A 21,331-nucleotide genomic window follows, 5' to 3' on the forward strand; every position below is an offset into this window, starting at 1 on the left:
CACAACCATGTCAGCTCCTTCTAGGAGAGTCTGAAGTTATGTAAAGAAAATACATATTTCTCGCCCTATGAGTATTTAAAAACATGCACTTCATTATAAAGTATTTTTGCTTATTATTCAAATCAATGGTTTTTTTTTAATGGATTAAATTTATTTTAGCACTGGGAGGCACTAAATCAAGGATTCCCAGAGTTGGGCCAAATCAGATTTTCTACAAAAAAAAGCTCTAATAAGATATTTACAATGTTCTTAAATAAATATTTTCATTCAATACAAAGTTGAATAATAAAATATTAAGAGTTATGTGAAAATAAATCACCCAGTCACAAAAAAAAAAAACATAATTTGCATGGGCTAACGTGAACCTTTCATATTAAGGCAGGGGCCTAAAATTTTCATCTCTGGGGTAAATAGTGGCCCCAGAGCCACGAGTTTTTAGACAATAATGATTTTCAAAAAATTAACACATTTGATTTAGTTCAGTAAACTAAAATGTTGAAATGAGTCATTCAAGCAGCTATTGACATGTGACATCACCGGACCAAAGACAAAATACACCACATATGGAAATTCACAAGCGTATATTGACCTGCAAGTTTTTCTTCCGTCAGGTTTGTGCGTAGTTACTCTAAAACAGGGCTGGGCAAAGTTTTCGAGTCGTCGGCCGTATTGGGTTCAAATGTTTTGCAGAAGAAAAAAATAAAGGTTGCTTTTCTTTATTTCTTTATCTACTCATACAGAGTATTAATCGGATACCTCTGAAATGCATGAGAAAAAAAAACATCCAATTTTTCCTGTAAATGCATTTATGAACGAATACACATGCAAACATTTAAATGGGGAAGTTATATTTTTCATTTTTATTCATTAACGGATCATTTAATCAAAACAGCTTCGAAGCACTTAGAATGAAAGCAAAGCAATATTTAGGCACCTTTTGTTAAGCACTAAATTTACTCATGTGTATTGAAAATCTCAAAATGCGTAAGTGTTTTTGTATGACATTTGATGAATATCTGGATAAATAAAATGAATATATCAGGCATGTCAAACATGACTTAATTCAGCCCACCGTAAATTTCTGAGTATGTGTAAAAAAAGGATCTAGCTTATTTATCTCAAAAGTTATGATTTATTTCAACAAATACAGTACAAACCAAATGCTCTTTCCTGCCACTAGAAGGCAGTAAAGGTGTAAAATAGCTGACGTCCAGTGTGGTTTCATGTTAAAGACAATTCAGAGATCCCTCGGTTTTCGCAGTTAATAGGGACCAGAACCACCCTTGAAAAGTGAAAATCCGTGACGTAGTGTCACACTTATTTTTTTCTCTTTTTTTTTGAGCGACGTTGACGACTTACCAACTGAGAGCTAGAGAAAGAGAGAGAAAGACAGAGAGAGGGAGAGAGAAGGAGGGAGCGCTAGAACAAATAGTAGTACTTTTTTAAACTTTTTGTTCGGTGGGCCGGCTTAAAAAGCCTAGTACAGCCCGCAAGCCGAAGTTTGCCCACACCTGCTCCCAAAAGTAAAATTGTTGTTCCAAAGACACCTGCTTCTAATTTGGTGGAAAGCACTTTACTCACTTTCACACGTGCACTCTCGAGTAAACAAACGGTAGCATGATAAGATCCAAGTTGCTCGTCTATAATTAGTCCCGGTGGTCTCAGGCAGCAGGGACACACTTGCACATGGAAGAACAGACTGCAGTGGTAATTTTATTTACCACAATTTGTGAAACTCCTTATTTAAATACTCCCAAAAGAAATCTTAATAGCACTTTGTTTTTTTTTATTGATATATATTTTATAAGTTTATTCTGTTTTGAATATTGGACGCCTGCAAAAGGTATCGCATAGGATGCCAGTTCATTATTTTGACTATTATTGCAAACTCTTGTTGGTTATTTTGACTATTTTGAACTGTTTACTTTTGGTAAGTCTTGTTCCACGCCCTTAAGGGTGGATCTGCTTTTGTAACCTAGGAGATTTAATGACAACAAAGGATTCAGGAGAGGGCTTTAAGAACAGGTTAGAATTGCTTATCTGAGGTTCGGGCTCCTCTGTTCTCTTTGGAAGTTCAAAATCTATTGATGTCTTCTTATTTTGTCTACTAAACTATACATTTATCAATATTAATAAGGACAAATATTCTTGTTCTTTGCACCAATAATAGTATTGTTAACCGCAACTCTACTTTTTCCATTCTGCTTATTTTACATGTTTCCCGTCAAATCGTATAGCTCCACAATGCAAGTCAAGTCATGTTTATTTGTATAGCCCTTAATCACAAAGAGTCTCAAAGGGCTGCACAGGTGATTGCAAACCACAGACTATTATTACAGACCATTATTACACCATCCCCTTATCTAAAACCTATGCAAAACCTTGTTAAAACATTCTGAAAAAAATATGCTAGAAAAAATTCTATATTATATAAATCAAAAGTGAAACTTTCCAACAAAAACATTTTTGGAACAGTTGGCAAATAAAAAGTATTTTTGTCTTTTGCTATGGTTCTTTTTTATTCATTTTATTAGTTTTTGTACTAGGTTTTCTCCTCATTTTTTACAGCTCCACACTATAATAATGATAATTTCAAGAAAGCAGTTATTGTTTTTTAGTTTTTCTAGTATATACTTTTCGCGATTTATGTTTTTTTAAAAAACATTTTTATCATTTTATGCTTCAGCACATAACTGTAAGTTGAAAGAAATAAAGTATAGGGATTTTATTATAATTGACAATTAAATTCAGGGGGTAATTACTTTTTCACATAGGGCCAAATAAGTTTTGATTATTTTTGTGTGCCTTAACAAATGGAATCAACATTTCAAAACTACATTTTGTATTTCCTTGGGTTGTCTCTGTGTAACATTAAAATTGGTTTAATGATCTGAAACCTTAATGAGTGATATTTTCGCAAAAAAAAAAAAAAAAAAAAACAACTCAAGAAGAGGGCAAATACCCTTTCACTGCACTGTATATAACGACATGTACAACTAAACGGAGTTGTGTAAAATAACAGGAGCCATAGCAAGAAAAAGTTTACTGGCGTGAACTCACATGTATTCCCGATGAGCCGAGTGGACGGCTGCGGCATTGCTGTAGCGCCATAACACAATGACGGAGGACAAGACGTCGAGCGTAGCATCAAACTGATGATGAACAAATTAGAGTGAGCAACGTCTGTGAGCATTCCAGACTCATTCAACCGTGCCAATTCTACTTACAGCAAATCCAAATGCAGAAGCGCTGTGTCGCATGATGGAGACAGCTGAAGAACAGCACAACAAAAGTGCGAGGGTATTAAAAAAAAAAAGACAGTTAAATACAAATAAAGACAGGTAATGTTAAAGGTGGGGTGTGGGATTGGAAAAGTCTGTCACTCTATGCCACGATACCCTGGCTTTAAATCACAATTGCAGCCTTAAGCGGATTGTTTGCTTGTGTTCAAGTACTGTACATAATTTCTTAGACACACTCGAATAAACTCTTCTTTTAACATCTTTTTGGGGGTTTGGGAAAGCGTTTGGACTTTATAGAGGCAGTATTTTTCTTACTTTTATCATTTTTATGCTCCACGGACAAATATATAATATATATATATATATATATATACATATTTTTAAAACCTGCAGGAACGAGCACTACGTCTCTCTCCAGCACTCTCCCCAGTCCCCTGTCCTTAAACCTGATGTGTTTCCCCACAAACAGGTCTGACAAAACCAAGATAACAGGAGACAAGCGCAGTGGGAAAATACATGTAAAGGCTATTTAAACTATGTTGGGCAATGTTAACACATACTTAGTAGGGAAAATATTTGACCTTTTTAGGGACACACTCAAACTACGCATCCCAGCTTTAAAGAGAATACGTTTCTCGAAGTGATTCTTAGCCATAGTTGGATAGCTCATGTAAAGAGTAAACAATCCAAACTAGTCAAGAATATTGCAGTGATGAGTCCATACAGACATACATTTTATAAACAAACAAAAATGTTCACGGTTTACGGATCCCTTGTCACACATATACCACTGCCCGTCAATGCCAAGATCCAGCTAATCTCTGAAGAGTAGGATGGCCAAATTTGTGCAGACACCCCTATTAAAAACTAAAAATGACAGAGGCAACCAGGAGGCACAACACAATATGGACTTTTGCTTTCCAACTAGAGAAAAGGACAATTCCAAGTGTAATTTGTGTGGTAAAGAGGCTGGCTACTGTTGCAACACCAGATATTTAAATCATGAAAAGCCCTCTAAAGAGAACAATAAGCTGCAACCAAAAATGTAAACATGTTACTGTTCCTAAACAAAAACCTGTAAATCCGTTGTCACTTTGCCATCGGAGCCAATAAAGACATTTGACACTCAATTTGCTTAATCAACTTTATTTTCAAGATATTGCTCATGGAAAGCATTTTTGTTTTCTAGTTGACATTGTTATACAGTATTTCTATTTTTGTTACACCAGTTCGGTGGCCTTGGGGTTGTTACATTGCTGCTTTTTTTCTTTGACTCTTTTGGCTTTCATTTTGAAACTGTTGTCGTATAAATATTTCTATTCATATCCTATACTGGTAAAGCTGGAATTGTAGTTATTTAATAAATAAACACAAAAACAAAAAGAAAACTTTTTTTGTGCACCGACGACACAGGCGGGATCCGTGAGCCATGAAAATCTTTTGTACTGTGTTTATAATAATTACAACCTAACTCAAGGGGGGAGGAGTTAATTATTCAATGATCATGACATTTCCAATCAAAATGGATCAGTATCGATCAATACCAAAATTGTGTGATAGTTCATCTGTTATGCATATTGTTCTCATTTAGATTAGAAGATTGTGTAAACATAGTCTGTAGTCTGTACAACCCTTCGAGACTTCTTGAGATTAAGGCTTTAACAAATAATAATGATTTGACTTATTTGACTACAGAATAAGTAGCTGAACATACAGAACTTACAAGCCGTTTTTAAAATCAAAAATGTTAAGAATTAAAGATATCATTAAACTTAAATTTGTAAGTAGTAATTAAAGCAAGTAAGCATCAACTCCCAACAAATATTCAACAGATGTTTTTCTACAAAAGACAATCATGTCAGCTCCTTTTAGGTGAGCCTCAAATTCCATAGCATTTCCACTTGGCAGACCAGATTAAAGAGCCTGATCGGGTGCATGCAACCTGCAAACTCACTCAAACGCGCAAAAGATGTCGGTCGGGATGTGAAGTACAGTTTTTCGTGTGGGGATGCCTTTAAAGTATTATTTTTTTTAGTCTACACGTTGACTAGGCCAGTGTTTCTCAATCAGACAGACTCATGTGCGATGAGACCTTGTCTGGCATGCCGAAAGAAATAGTCCAATTTTGTATAATTTGTCACAACAAGTGGATCATTATTCACAAAAAGCAAAGCGTGTTGTTGTGACTTATCGGTGTTGTCTTCCGGGGATGAGCAGAGTTTCTGTGGTAAAGTTTTGTATCAATAGGTGGATGAAAATTAAATTGTATCTGCTCATAGGGTTGTGGAGCTAAATTCTCTTTGTTACTATTTTTATACAGTATGAAGATGACATTTGATGTTTCACTGCAACAAAAGCAGTTCTTTGATATTTCTTTATTTAAAAAAAGAAACATAAGTTAAAAATAAAGGAAAACTAAAAAAAGTGAAAGAGACAGTGTTATAATTCACTGTTAGCGGTGGCTGTATCATACAATAGAGCTAAAGCGGGGATTCGAATAAGTCACAAATCAGAAGCCCACGGGCTTAATTCCAAACGTTCTTAGTAAAGACGCATCTTGATGAATGACATTACATGCATAGAATAGAATAAAATAAGTGGTAACACTTTGTACCGAGTTGGTTTGGCTGAACTCTTTCCCACAATGGTCCACGACAACGTTATACAACATGTGACAGTGAGTAAAAAGTGTGATGATGATGAGATAAGATAAAATGACTTTTTCTTTGTCATCTGCGATCCCAGTAGCCTAATGGTCGGGATTTGGTGCTCTCACCGCCGCAATCCGGGTTCCACTCCAGTTTCATTCAATACTGAGCAAATGGGGTGCGCAGTATTTGCTGACTTAGCCATCATTGCACAATTACGGTAATATACTTTGCAAAACCTCATAATGTGCACCAAAACTTAGTTGTTTTTAATGGTAGGAAAAAAATGTGTGTGTACATTACTTAATACAGTACAATACAAAAATAAGTTTTTTTGTGCAGCCTGTAGGAAACGACCAATGACCCCGTACTAGTCAGCTTCATGGCATTTGTTAACATTAGTTATACACCATATAGCAACATCGTGTGGTCGAATAATACACACTGTCCCTTTACATATTGAAAAAAACTGAAGCTGAGGATTTCATTTTTTTACATTTTCTGCAAGCAATGTACCACAATATTCTTTCAACGGACAAAGTGTGCCTTCGCTCATTAAAGGTTGAGGACGAGGCCACACGGAATATGTCATCTTCCACACCTAGCAAGAGGGAAGAGAAAGATACATATACCAATAGCAGAAAATACCAAGTGGGGAGGGTTCCTCTCCTCCCTGGTTTATTTTTAGCAAGAAATCCTTCGGGGGGTTTACAAGCCCCTTCCTCAGCAGTGCACACAAAGAGTTTGCTTCCCTTCCATGCTGTCTGTGTTCTACAACAAAATCATCCATTTCCTTCTCCTTCAAGTCATCTTTCACGTTATATGGCCGCAGTGGGGTCACATTTGTATCACACCTAGAGCACCTTTGTGTACATTTATCTTTTTGCTGAAAATCTTGTTCTGGATTAATTTTCTATCCCCAGACTTTACTGGACACTCCTTCCTTGTTGTGACTGTGAAAATAAAGTTATTTAAATGTTAGCAATCAATGTGCGTGTTGTCTGAGTGGCCAGGCCCGAGTTGTAAGCTGTTTCCAGGGCTTGGAGGGTTACTTTAAAAATGTAATCCGATACAGTTACTAATTACTTGTTGAAAAATGTAATCAGCAACGTAATCCAAATACCTCAATATTGCAGTAATGTAACTTGATCACTTTTCATTACTCCAATTCCATAATGCTATAAAAAACAAAATAAACATAAAATCAATAAAATTACTAACGTTTGTTTAAGATAAATAAGGAATGTTACCTTGAAAAGATTTGGAGGAAACAGAGGTCAAGTAGTTGCTTGCAGTCCTACAAAATAGTGCTTACATTTTAACCATTTTGTATAAAAAAACTTTCTCTTTCACATGACAGACAAGATGTTCTCTGTTTTAGTTTACATTAAGAGGATATTAACAACCCAATATTGTTTTAAATACACAAAGTGTTCGCCTTCTAAATTTCCAACCAATTCTGGGATTTCTTGTGTCCAAGTTCAAGTTTACTCGTTTGAAGTGGAGATACCAAACCTCTTACCCATGTTCAGATTTATTAAGCTAAGTAAAAATTATCACATTATAACAATAGAGTAATTGTTTATTGATTTTGAACACCAGTTAACTGCAAAATACACAAAAAATAATATCAATAATATTTCCTAAATGTCACTGAACGCATGTAATTATAGTTTTAAATAATGCTAAATAAAAAAAAATTATATTAGTTTGGATAGGTCTGATGCCCCTGAACATTTTGTGTGATTGAAAGTCAAAAAATATTTTCACACCATAAGTTCACATCCAAATTATGTAGACTGTCATGCATTGTGTCACAAAAAAATGCATGCCACGATGGCTAAAATGCACAACTGCTTCAGAACAAACAAGTCAAGACAAAAACAAAAATCAGCAATATAACAAAAATACAAATATGAGAACAATCCCTTCCACTGCGCAATATTTTAAAAATAAAATCAGTAAGTGCAAATAGTGTAAATAATACAATTTTGTGGAGAAAATCAGCGCTTTGAAGACATTGGTGGAAGAAGCGTAGTATCAATCCCAAGACAGTATCGAACTGATCCCAGTACTTGCTCAGTATCGATAATATCAATATTTAGATCGATCTGGCCACACTTATTAGACTCAAACGGGTAGAATGTCTCACGCTCATGAGGCTTTTGCATGTAAGGGACACTATGAACATTGGCTGAAGAGGGAGCAGGCTAGCAAATTACAAACTGTTGGCCACCCATTATCTAAATTCAAACCAGCAGAAAAACAGTAGTGTAGTGTTTGTTGAATTAATCTCTTGAGCTTCTGTTGATTTACCATCAAAATGAGTTGATTAAAATGAGCCCTGTGGTTGGCTGGCAACCTTTGTGAACATAAGTGGTTGAATAAATGGTCATTTTATTTTAAGCTCTTAATAATACTTCACAAATTGTGTAGAGTAAATTCTAAATTCATTGCAAAAAAAGGTGGCAGATGATTTTGCTATGAGTAGTGTTATTCTTGTTTTAAGATATTTCTTTTTTTTTCTTATTCCAGTCTATGGTTACATTTCCGCTTAAGGGGATAGATGGATGGAAGGAAGGAAGGATGACAAAAAGGAGGTATAGATGTAAGCAAAGGCGATAAAAATGAACTAAGATAAAAAGAGAAAAATACCTTTGAAAAATAACCTGAAAACAATCTTCTTGCTAATATGCTTACTTTCACTATTTCCCTATATTTTTAAAGAACTTTTAACAAACTATTTGCAATGTGTTGAGAAATTAAATTATAAAACATGGAAGTAGTGCCAGGAGTTAATTTTTAAACATTTTAAGTGGTGGATTTTCCTATATTTTTCCTGAAATTCTAGTCAACAATTTTCTATGTGTTTTGAAAAAAAGTCAAATGAGAAAAGTAATATGTAAAATTATGAAAACTATTCAACAACAGAATAAGATATCTTTATTTAGAAAGATTGTTGGCTCGTTCTATTTATAAAACACATATCTACTCAATCATCATATTCAATAATAATTATTATTATTATATGATATATATATATATATATATATATATATTATATATATATATATATATATTATATGATATATTTAATATATATATGGGCAGCACGGCGGCGCAGTGGCTAGCGCGTGTACGGCACAGTTCTGAGGTCATGAGATCGAACCTCCTGTGTGGAGTTTGCATGTTCTCCCCGTGCTTTCGTGGGTTCTCTCCGGGCACTCCGGTTTCCTTCCACATTCCAAAAACATGCATGTCAGATTAATTGGCCGGTCCAAATTGTCCCAAGGTGTGAATGAGCAAGCAAATTGTCTGTCCCTGTGTACCCTGCGATTGGTTGGCAACCAGTTCAGGGTGTCCCCTGCCCACTGCCTGAAGATAGCTGCGATGGGCTCCAGCACCCCCGCGACCCTACTAAGCAGTGCAGATAATGGATGGATGAATGGATATTATTACTATCATTATTATTATATGGAGACTATGGTAAAAAGAAATCCACTTCCAGATATTTTTACTCAGTTTAATTATTATTTTGATTGTTTTTTTTTTTTTAGAAATTATAGAAAAAGTATGGCAAAACAGGTTAAAATATAGTAAAAATCCCGAATTACAGAAAAACGGTTGATCATAATAATAACCAGTATGACCTGAAGTAACCCTGCATGATAAGAAAAACGTACTGTTAATTGATATCATTTATCATATAATTTAAGATTTGAACATTTTTTTAGATTAAAATACACAAAACTAGTGCCAGTAACTATTTTCTAAATAATATCAATACAAGTGATTTTTTTTTTCTTAACTAAATTTGCAATATGATGATAAGAAGGACAAGAAAAATCCAATGTGATCCCCACAAGACTCAAGCCTCCACATGACTGAAGCATTTGATATTAAATTCAATGGCCTGAAATGTTATTAGTGGCGGATCAAATTCAGACATGTTGATAGGCTCTGAAAGAAGGTCAAGCTCCAAGAAAATCTATACAAACTCAGCTTCCTTTAACTCCATGCTTCAGTTGTCACATCTGACAAGCCCACAGCCCATTTTCTCCATTATTCACAACTACACTCTCATACAAAGTCATGCCCATGCAAAAACACTACTATACATTCTCATGCATGGTATTATACTCTCATACATAGACTACTTTACTCTCATAAGCACTACTATACTCTCTCAGGAATTCCACTACACTTTCATAAACACAACACTATACTCTCTCACACAGATTGCTATACTCTCTCACACACACACAACTATACTATCTCATCCAGATACCAAAGAAAACTGTACAGCATATACACATATGGTGACCAAGCGCACCCAAAATAAAATAACACCGAGGTGATCATCACACTAGGTGTAAAAAAAACCTATAGTAATAGCAATGCAATGGTGTAAGTGAGAAAGCATAGCAGTGTGTGTGAGAGAGTATAAAAGTGTTTGTCAGAGGATATATATAGTTGTGTGTGTGTGAGGGAATATAGTAGAATGTGTGAGAGAGCATAGTAGTGTGTATGAGAGTTAAATAGTTGTGTAAGAGAGTATAGTTGTATTTGCGCAAGGGTATGACTTTGTCTTATGAGTGATAGTTGTGCATGTGTGAGAGTCCCTGGTGGTGTGTGTGAGTATAGTGGTGTGTGTGAGACTAAACTAGTGTGTGTATGAGAGTTAAACAGTTTTATTAGAAAGTATAGTAGTGTGTGTATGACAGTATAGTAGTATTTGTGAAAGTATTGTGGTATATGTGAGAGAGTATAGTAGCTTTTGTGAGAGTATAGTAGCATATGTGAGATACTATAATAGTATGTGTGTGATAGTATACTAGTGTGTGTGTGTGTGTGTGTGTGTGAGTCTATCGTGGTGTGTATGGGACTACAGTATAGTAGTGTGTTTGGGAGAGTTTAATACTGTGTGTGAGAGTCTATAGTAGTGTATGTGTCGGAGTATAGTAGTTTGTGTGAAAGAGTATAGTAGTGTGTGTGTGTGTATGAGAGTTTAACAGTTTTTGTGAGAAAGTGTTGGGGTATGAGATTATAGTTGTGCATGTGTGAGAGTAGAGAGAAGTTATATAGTGGCACCTCTACCTTCAAATGTCTCTACATACAAAAGTTTCAGGTTACAAAGTGCCTGAATGGGAAAAATATTGCCTCTTGTTATAAAGGTGTTTTAGGATACAAAGTAAAAAATACAGTACAGTACGCGCTGCCATTTGCTGTTCCCAGAGTTTTACCTGGCAACCCAGTGCGTATGCATGAACCCAGCATGCTTTTTGTGTCCCCTTACTGCTCTGTGAACAGTCTACTGTATGGTACCGCTACAAAGAGTTATTATTCACAATGAACGCCACAAAAGACAAGCAAAAAAGGGGACAAGAAGAAAAGAAGAGGAAGAGACTTTTTCTGGCCATCGAAATGAAACAAGAGATAATAGAAAAGTATGAAAACACACTGCTGTGCAGGAGGAGTTTAGAGGTGACAATGATGAGGAGGCAGCTATCGTTCCATCAGCCTAAATTAAAGACTTTTTGGCAAAATTCCATGAAGTCCCAAAATTTGTGGAAAGGAACCACCCAGAAAATGTGTTGTCAGGTCGAACTATCACTCATTATGATGATGTCTGCCTCGCACATTTCCAAAGGATTGTCAAAAGCTGGGAAAAAAAGCAGATGTCATTGGATCATTTTTCCAGAAACACGGGGCAAAAAACAGTGGTGAGGACCAGTACACAAGTAGGCTACTTAAATGATAAATTAATATTTTTTATAATTTCCTTTATTCTTTGTTGTTTTTTAATTTTATTAAGTGCCTCTCCTTTTATGTTTATTGAGTGGTAATCTAATCTTATGTCAGGTACCAGCACAGAAAACAGGAAGCAGAACCCACTCACGTAACGTTACTAGTTTATTGGGGAGAAGAGAAAGGAGCGCACACTCGATCCGGAGATCGTTGGTCGCGGGAAGTCAAGTCAAGTCAAGTCATTTTTATTTGTATAGCCCTTAATCACAAATAGTCTCAAAGGGCTTCACAAGTTATTACATATAAGAAGTTTAGGTTATTCGTATGCTATAGAGTAGAAGTGAGTGAGGGAAGTAGATTTCTCGGAACGCTGAAGTGGTCACAATTAAGCAGATCATGGCGAGAGCAAAACAGGAGCAAAAACAAAGGAAAAACTGAGATTCTCAGGGCTTGACGTGTCAAAACAGAGTTTCGCAGACGCTCCGATGAAAGGGGACTCACAGGACAGCGTTTAAGTAGTGACAGGGAGCAATCTGTCAACGAGTTTCAGCTGGTGTCCATGGGCGGGGCCAATTGGGCACCCTGGCAACCGTGACAGAAGCTGGCGCCACAAGGCAGGGGCCATTTGGTTGCCATGGCAACCGTGACATCTTAATTTGTATTTGTTTCATGTTCTGGTGTTCTTTATGATTTATGTAAAAATATATATATATATATATATATATATATATATTTTTAGGCAGCACGGCGGCGCAGTGGTTAGCGCTTGTGCGGCACAGTTCATGTCATGGGAACCTGTCATGGGTTCAAATCCAGCTCCAGACTTCCTGTGCGGAGTTTGTATGTTCTCCCCGTGCTTGCGTGGGTTTCCTCCGGGCACTCCGGTTTCCTCCCACATTCCAAAAACATGCATGTCAGGTGAATTGGCCGGTCCAAATTGTCCCTAGGTGTGATTGAGCGAGTGAGTTGTCTGTCCCCGTGTGCCCTGCGATTGGCCGGCAACCAGTTCAGGGTGTCCCCTGCCCACTGCCCGATGATTGCTGGGATGGGCTCCAGCACCCCCGCGACCCTACTGAGGATAAGCGGTGTAGCTAATGAGATGAGATGAGATATATATTTATATAATAATAATAATAATAATAATAATTTCCTTGTATTGTCATTCTGTGTAACAATGTACACAGAACGAAATGTCGATTGCACCTGACCCGTTGTAGCGAGCCGATGCAGCCGCAGCCAACAGAGGGCGCCGCCGACCACTTTTTAAGTCTTAGGAATGACTCGGCCGGGGCGCGAACCACCGACCTCCCAGTCTCAAAGCGGGCGCCTTACCATCTAGGCTACTGAGCTATATATTTATAAATATATATTTATATATATATATGGGGCAATATGGCGGCGCAGTGGTTAGCGCGTGTGCGGCACATTTCTGAGGTCAAGAGGTCGAATCTTCCTGTGTGAAGTTTTCATGTTCTCCCCGTGCTTGGGTGAGTTTCCTCCGGGCACCCCGGAATCTTCCCACATTCCAAAAACATGCATGTCAGGTGAACTGGACGGTCCAAATTGTCCCTAGGTATGAATGAGCGAGAGCGTTGTTTGTCTCTGTGTGCCCTACAACTAGCTGGCAACCAGTTCATTGTGTCCCCTGCCGACTGCCCAAAGATAACTGGGATGGGCTTTAGCACCCCCACGACACTACTGAGGATAAGCGGTGCAGATGATGGATGGATATATATACAGTATATATATATATATATATATATATATATATATATATATATATATGGAACGGATTAGCACATTTACATTCAAAAGGCGTCTCTACTTACAAATGTTTCCAGTGACGAAGCTTCTCCCAGAACTTATTAAATTCGTAGGTAGAGGTACCACTGTATGTAAAAACAAGTATGATTTACACGGCCTTGAACGGCCTCTCATAACACGACTCTGCCACACATGTTAGGTTTCACACACGCCAGCAGAGCTATGCTAATATTGACCAAAAAAAATGGACGGGTCAAGGAAAAACGGCAGCTGCGGAATGGTTCCAACTTTTCCTTGAAGACAACAACACATTTGTTGATGTTTAGAGTAAGCTGTGCTACAGCTACATTTAATATTCACATGACACAGAGGCCAACTGTGACCGACAAGCTTGCTACTTCAGCAACCGTATCAAGTCAGGAAGCAAACGGTGTATTTTCTTTTTCAACAACATGACCTCAATTCACTTCCATTCTGAACCACAAACTGCAAGGAGAAACCACACAGAAATGTCAAATAACCAGAGCTGAGACGAACACGGTACAAGGGAACGCATTCCTGGAACGCAATTACTTTTCTCAGTAATGAGTACTGTAACGCGATATTATTACTCAACGGTCGTTACCCAACTGCTTATTAAAAGCAGATCATGAATTAAAGCGCCCTCTTATTGCCAACTCCTCCATTAGTCACAATGTACAATACTACCCTCACTCTGCCAGCACTAATAAAAAAGGGTGGACATGTTTGTATAAACCTATAAAGTACAATAGAACACAGTTATGGTGGCGCCATGTCAAGAAGAGTGCAAGAACAATTAATTTCTCCTCATGGAGATATTCTCACTAACGTTTATAATTTAGAACTATAAAATTTAGCAGTGTCCTCAGACTTACTAAAACACCTGCATCACTCACGTTTGTCAATATAACCGGGACCAAACCCGAAGCAAACACCGATTTTAGGAGGAAGGGTGATTTTGTCCAACTCCGTATGCGCTTAGGGTGCAAGACACTGAATGAACCGTGCGGACTGTCCACAGAGAAAAAGAAACAACAATGACAGGTGTGTCATGAATTTACCAATTCATGGAGGATGAAAACTTGTCACAGAACAACCAACATGGCATCTTATACAACTGGATTTTAATAACATTTTGTCAGTGCCCTAATCAAGCAGTAGCACTCATCCTTTAAGTGAAAAAGTAAAAAAAATACAAGATTTATTAAAACAATTAACGAAAATACATGAACTATCATAAAAACGTACATTTCTTAAATACTAGTCGGTCAAAAAAATGTTAATTTGCTTTTTTATATCATGAAGGGGGGTCACCTAACGGTAACTGGCGTAATTGTCCGCCATCTTGCTACAATGGGTACCCAAACATTTCGAAAAGGCTTGGCAAAAAAATGAGAAGTAAAATAGTGCGTTGTGGTTACTTTTAGTCTCTGTGGTTCGTATTTTATAATACAATGCGACATACATTATATTGGTCAAATAATACACACCGTCCGTTTAACCCTGAAGAACCCACGGCTCATCATTTTCCAAAGAAGAAAAGGGTTTATGAGTTTCCACGGTTAAGGTACAGAAAGCTGCTAAAGGAACTAAACTCAGATGTTTTTCTGTTGTTGGTATTAAAAATTGGAATTAGGCAAATAGAATTTATATTTTTTTTTTTTTCTAATTTTCCACTTTTAAAGCACTTGTCTGAAAACACATGTTGGACCATCGCTAATAATAAACTGCATTTAACGAACTATTATACTTGGTTAGCATGGATTTCCGTTGACCTTGTTGTGATTTGTCATTTATTTGTTTTTCTTTGTTTTGTTCGGATATGTTTTATTCAGTCTTTTTTCTTTTGTCACGTTTAGAATGTATATATGCTGGAGATATTTGAGTGGAAGTTCCATATTCAGAAAACAACAAAGCAAGAAGAAGAAAAAAAAGAGGGAATAACAATAAGTAGTGGCCAGGCCTATAAAAGCTTTGCTTCGGTTTGTGGCTATTCATTTGTTTGTATGCTGTGATCTGCATATTTTTTTATCGCTGTTGAATAATGGTGTAATTAATTAAACAATCTCACTGTTTTTAAGTTTTCTAAAGACATTTGAACTCACTGAAGGCAGCGATGGCAAGAATGATGGTGGCGCAGATGGAGGCCCACGATACCCATAAGGCCTTTTTGCGGTAGCTTTGGGCTTCGTGCGGTTTCAGGCGTGTGCTGCTTTCCAAAAGACCTGCAGGCACAAGAATGAGGCAGGGACATACTTTAGGGCCGAACTAGTTTTTAACCTTCAAATGTGAATGAATGAAAACTTTATTTCAAACATTAAAATAAAACAGGACAAAAACAATGAGTCAACAACAAAATAATGTCACATAACATGTTCTAAAACGGGTAGCCAGAAGCAGATGCTTATGTTGTTTTAAATATTGCAAAGTTGACATTAACACTGTTGATAATTTGGCCTGTGGGCCAAATGTGGCCTGCCACATCACTTTATGGGGGCGGCGAGAGATTAAAATGTCCGAGTGTCCGAATGTCCGAAAATAAAGGGGTTTCTCACAATGCCTGTCAGCTGCGATATCTGCCAAGTGGTGGCTCAGCGCCACTACACGCCAGATATCCGTATCGATGAGTGCAATTGAGAAATAACTGAAATTAAAACTTTCCAAGAAGATTTTGTTATACAGTTATAGCTCTACCTATGACATTGATTTGTTCCCGGACCGTACTCGTATCTAGAAATGCTCATATCTCCAGGAAAATTTCCTAATACGGTCTAAATTAAAACCTGCCACTATATAATATAAGCGTACATTTGTTTAAAATAGGTCAAGAAATTTGTAATTATTTACCATAGCAAGAGGCGCACCAAAAGGGAGCTGACATGATTGTCCGCAATTCTCCTGCTAGGGTAACCTCCAAAAAACAAAAACCTTATGAAAGGCTGGGCAAAACCATAAGAAAAACGGTTTGGTTACTCTAAGTCTCGGTAGTTTATAATCTTCAAGTGCTTCGTAGCACAACACAATACAGCGGCATATAATGCTCGTAAATTTCACTTTATGTCTCAAGGAACCAAATCAACTTTCCAGATTCATCTAGTTCCCAATTGCTCATCCTTGCAAGGATCACAGGGGTACTGGAGCCCATCCCAACTGATTTCAGGCAGTTGACAGGGGACACCCTGGACTGGTTGCCAGCCATCAAAGACGGACAACTATTCACACACGACTAATTCACACATTGGGACAGTGTTAGGACTTATACATTACGGAGGAGCACGTTCCTGAAACACAGTGTATTTTCCAGTAATGATTACTTTGCGCCCTGCGATTGGCTGGCAGCCAGTTCAGGGTGTCCCCTGCCCACTGCTTGCTGGGATGGGCTCCGGCACCCCCGCGACCCTACTGAGGATGAGCAGTGCAGCTAATGAGATGAGATTACTTTGCTTAGTGTTGAAGCAAAATTTGGGTGGTGAATAAGTTATCTTAACCAATACTTTATCAACCAATTAAATAAACAAGGCAAGTTTATTTTCAAACTCGTCTTGCCTTTTTTGGAACACCAAATACATTTTTACATCGCTATATCAGGAAAACGCATGAAAAACCTTTCTTAGTTATTCTGATGGGTGGCTCCATGCAACTTTAAAATGAATTATTTTTTTACTGTTTTTGATAGTTTAAAAAAAACTTTAATCAAGACACAGACAATCAGATGTATGTAGCTTTCTTTTACTAATCATCTAAAGAAGAAAGTTGAATAGAAAACAAAACAAAAATAAGTCAAGTCAAGTCATGTTTATTTGTATTGCCTTAAATCACAAGAAGTCTTAAAGGGCTGCACAGATCACAGACTATTGCAAACTACAGACTATTATTACACCATCCCCTGATCTAAAACTTACATGAGGACAAGGGAAAACTCAAAAACCTCAGCATGAGGAAAATAAAAATAATAAAATAAAATAAAATAAAGAAAGATCGAAGCTGCAATCTTAACTGGCACCATTTAGATAGGAAACAACGTTGACGTTACTGTATTTTAATAGAATTCCCCTTTAACGTCACACCTAGCACCATGAGATGAGTGGTGAAAAACCCTTAAGGTGTGTTGAAGCCGTTGTTGGCTGTGGGTGGCTGAAGGCCTTCTTTTTTTTAGATCGTTGGCTCGATCAGGCTTGGGCGCAAGTTCAGCAAGGTTCTCTGGTTGCTTGTTAAGTTGGGCCTGGGTCAGAACCTTTTTGGTTAAGTGTGGGCCAGGATTTAGTCCTATGCTGCTTGTTTGACTATACCCGTTGTCAGCTCGCTGGCTTCTTCCAAACTGGGAGAGTTGGCACTGCGACCTTTGATGTGCACATGTGAAAAAAATTACCAACCCACATTCACCCAGTATCTGCTAGATAATTAAATCAATGTACCTCTAATATGCACGTCCTTGAGGAATGAGCTGACTGAGGCAATTATCATGACTTTAAGTCAGGAGATGGGGGTAGAGGGGGAAGGGTTACAAAGTTTTATCGCACCACTCTTGAGTAAATGCAATTGTAAAGAAACTGTACGATTTTTTTCAACTTTTATACTCTATGACGCCATCCTATGGCTTGTGTCATCACTGCAGCCCATGTCAGCACGTTCATGAGGCACGTGCAAGTATTTGCATTTCTTAGACTCGCTCAAATAAACTCTTCTTTTCTCATCGGGTTGGCGTTTGAACTGTATTTGAAACAGGCCTTTTCTTACTTGCACCATTTTCATGCTACACGAACAAATAACTGTGGCGACCAGCATTAGGACACTGAACAATCCTCCCACAACCCGCACATTTTCCTCCTTCCGTGGCCCCATCAGCTAGGCTAAAAGATAAAAGCAGAAATTGCCAGAAGAAAAAATTGCAAGGGGCTCTTTGAACTCAATTGGGCATTTTCAACACATAGTAGAGAAATTTTTTTACTTTCAGCTTTTTTATAACGCTTCAAACAACACACCCTACCTTCAAATGAATAGTGGAACAACTGCACAGTTGATAAACACTACAAGGGATTAAATCTTACTGAAAGAAAATTAGATTAAAGAAAAAATATTGAAATGGTACATCGCTGAATCAAAAATTAAATGTGAGCCTCTGAAAAGACAACCCAGCCCTCCAGTCGAGACCAATGTTCCCTCTAAGCTGCGTGTGTGCGCAATTGCGCACTACCCAGAGCTTTTCTGCGCACAAGAAAATCTAGTCAGCTCACAAAAAGCAGGACTCGAACTTGCTAATAAAGAAGTGAATTAAGTCAAAGTTGAAGTTCATGAAGGTAAAAATAAACACGGGTTACCCTGACGCTATGTTCTAAATGCAGTATTTTGAAGTCAATGTCGAAGTAGAACGAAGTTGAGTAAAGTCTGTAGAGTTTTTTCTAGAACCGGCTTCTTCAACTCGGCTCACTAAAAAGAACCGTCTCTTCCGGGTCCAAAACGGCTCTTCAGGTTGTTTTTGCTTCTTTAATCCCAACGTGACCAAATACTATGTGAAATTATGCACAAAATTACTTAAAAGAAGGGGGGAAAATAGAGCAAAGAATAAAAAAATACCAAAATGAAAAAGTAGTGAAAAGCTGAGAAAAAAAGAAACAAAAAGGAGAGAAAAAGAAAAAAAGAGCAAGAAATTTTCAGAAAAAAAGAAAAAGAAACAAATAAAGGAAAACGGGTAATAGAGAACAAAAAAAACAAGAAAAAAAAGTAACAGTGAGGAAAAAATAAACACAAGATTTTTTTAAAGGAATTAAAAAAAATAGAAAAAACAGGGAAAAGAAGAAAAAGTTTGTGTAGCATTCAAATCATTTCCTATTATATCAAGTGAATCTTGTTGCCAACATTGTACTTCCACTAAAAAATGTGATTAAATACAGTTCCGTATCGTGCAACCGACTAAATAAGCCCCCAAAAATGTTAGTATTATGTGACAAAAGATACCAGGAAAAAAAATGACATTTGTAGGCCGTACAACCTTTGCAATACTCCATTAGTCAATTCATTCCAAAGTGAAAAATGTTTTTGCATTGCCAGAAACTCTGCAAAATGTAACTTGATGTCAAGTTTTGAACATGTTTGATATCGACTTAGTTGCCACACTTGGGATTGCTGTTGCTCACTGTTGTTTCAAGCGTTGCTCATCAACTTTGTGTTAACGCTCAGACCCGTGGAAGATTGGAGGGAACATTGGTCGAGACACACTTATTATGCCAATAATTTACTCTTCTGCCCAACGTAAAGATACAATTTCTACCGTATGGCCCCCGAGTGAAATGAGAAGTCATTTATCTCGCTACGTTTCTCGCTTGAATTTGAAGTGTCAAAAGTTGACACACGTAAGTGTGTGACCGCCCCATGTCAACGTTACCTCCGTCCTGGATGCTTTCGGTAATCCTCATCTCCTGGTCCATTTCGCTCAACTCTGCCTCTTCTCTTGGCTGCTTGCGAGGGTCCACCTGCTGGCATGGACCGTTTTCCCGGGTGGGCTTGTTGGCTGCTAGCGGTGCCGAGTCGTGGGCGGCTACCGGGGCAGGCGAGTCCGGTACATTGGAGTCAGTCATGTCTTTGCGCTTGCTTCTCGACTCTTTTAAGGCGCTCGGAAAATGTCACACCGGCGTGTGAGGTGCAGTCGAAAAGGAAAGAAACAGAATGGAGACGCAAGGCGAAGTAGAGCCGGGGAGACTCCCTGTTTACGTTCGGTCCTTTACTTTAAGACTATTGATAAAGCGCCCTTTTTCAAATGGCTCCAGCTGGGGGGGAAACAAGTTTTATCCCACTAATATATTTTCCTCTGGTTATAAATTGTTCACCAAAGGCGTTCATAAACATCTGAGGGCTCAAGGCAAGAAAAGGAATGTCACAATGACCCCCACTGCCCAGCACACACACAAAGCAGACGTCATGCTTGCCTAAAAAACAATGCATATTGAATAGTATAGAACTTATTGTGATTGTAACATGTCAGACTTTGGTACAGTGGCCAAAATAATGTGATAATGAGGTAAAATCGACTGCTTTTTCACAAGTCTTCTTTACCACTCGTGGTCCAGTACTCTTAACAACTAAGCTGACAACAGAAAGTTTATGTTTCATGCACGAGAAGAGTGTTATAAGGTTATAATTTATCTTGTGAATAGTTGTATTATTTGTTTTTTGACTTTTGCATTGTGGAGAATCCAGAGAGGGTTATATGGTTATCATTTATTTCATTAATAGTCTTATTATTTAAGTTCTGATTTTTGTTGTTAGGATCTGCTACGCATTTTTCCACCAGAGGGCGCCAACCGGATTTGAAACTGCGCACTGGTGTTTCCAATTACCACGCACTTGTCTCTAATTATCATCACCTTTTCAAGAACGTTTTGGGAAGACACATTGTTAAGTCATTTTCGTTTCCACTACCATTGTCACCTGATTTTGTTTTTATGTTTGGTTCTGGTTTCTTGGTGAGACATTTTGATAGTTATTTGGTGTCCACATTTTCGATTGTTACTTTGTTCCTTGCGTCTTCATTTCCGGTTTGGTCCTTAATTACGGTTTGGATCATGTCAGGTTTAGTTTTAATTTTTTTTTTTAACTTCCAACCTCTCCAAATGTTAACTGGCATCAGACCTATCCATACACATATATTTCTTATTTTATTTTTATTCTGCCGCCTGCTTCCTAAGATAGTACATATGACTATAAAGAACACTACGGTAACTAAACTGTATATGCATTAGGAAACATTTATGGGTGAATATTTCTTATTGCCTAATTAGAGCTTTGCATTAGTCAAAGAGCAGTGACAATTTTGTTTTCAATACATGCCATATTTTTGACAATAGCAGTTTTCCCAAAAATCTTGCACAATGCATGTCAGTGTACATTATTTGGACGTGAAATTGAAGTGTT

At 37.5% G+C, this 21,331-nt stretch overlaps 1 protein-coding gene across 1 annotated transcript in view; it reads right to left on the reverse strand.

The window, feature by feature from the left end:
* LOC148369378 (transmembrane protein 163a) overlaps positions 1-20,380 on the reverse strand; it is a 32,948-nt gene extending 12,568 nt beyond the window's left edge. The window contains exons 1-4 of the mRNA XM_088331356.1: positions 19,806-20,380; positions 15,529-15,648; positions 3,228-3,271; positions 3,061-3,152 (exon numbers count right to left, since the gene is read on the reverse strand). Of these exons, the coding sequence (XP_088187482.1) occupies positions 3,061-3,152; positions 3,228-3,271; positions 15,529-15,648; positions 19,806-19,998 (449 nt within the window). The 5' untranslated portion in view covers positions 19,999-20,380. The remainder of the gene's footprint in view (positions 1-3,060; positions 3,153-3,227; positions 3,272-15,528; positions 15,649-19,805) is intronic.
* Positions 20,381-21,331: the final 951 nt, after the last annotated feature.

Source organism: Urocampus carinirostris, chromosome 3 (genome assembly GCF_059441175.1).
Source record: "Urocampus carinirostris isolate Australia breed hairy pipefish chromosome 3, RoL_Ucar_1.0, whole genome shotgun sequence".
Lineage (NCBI taxonomy): Eukaryota > Metazoa > Chordata > Actinopteri > Syngnathiformes > Syngnathidae > Urocampus > Urocampus carinirostris.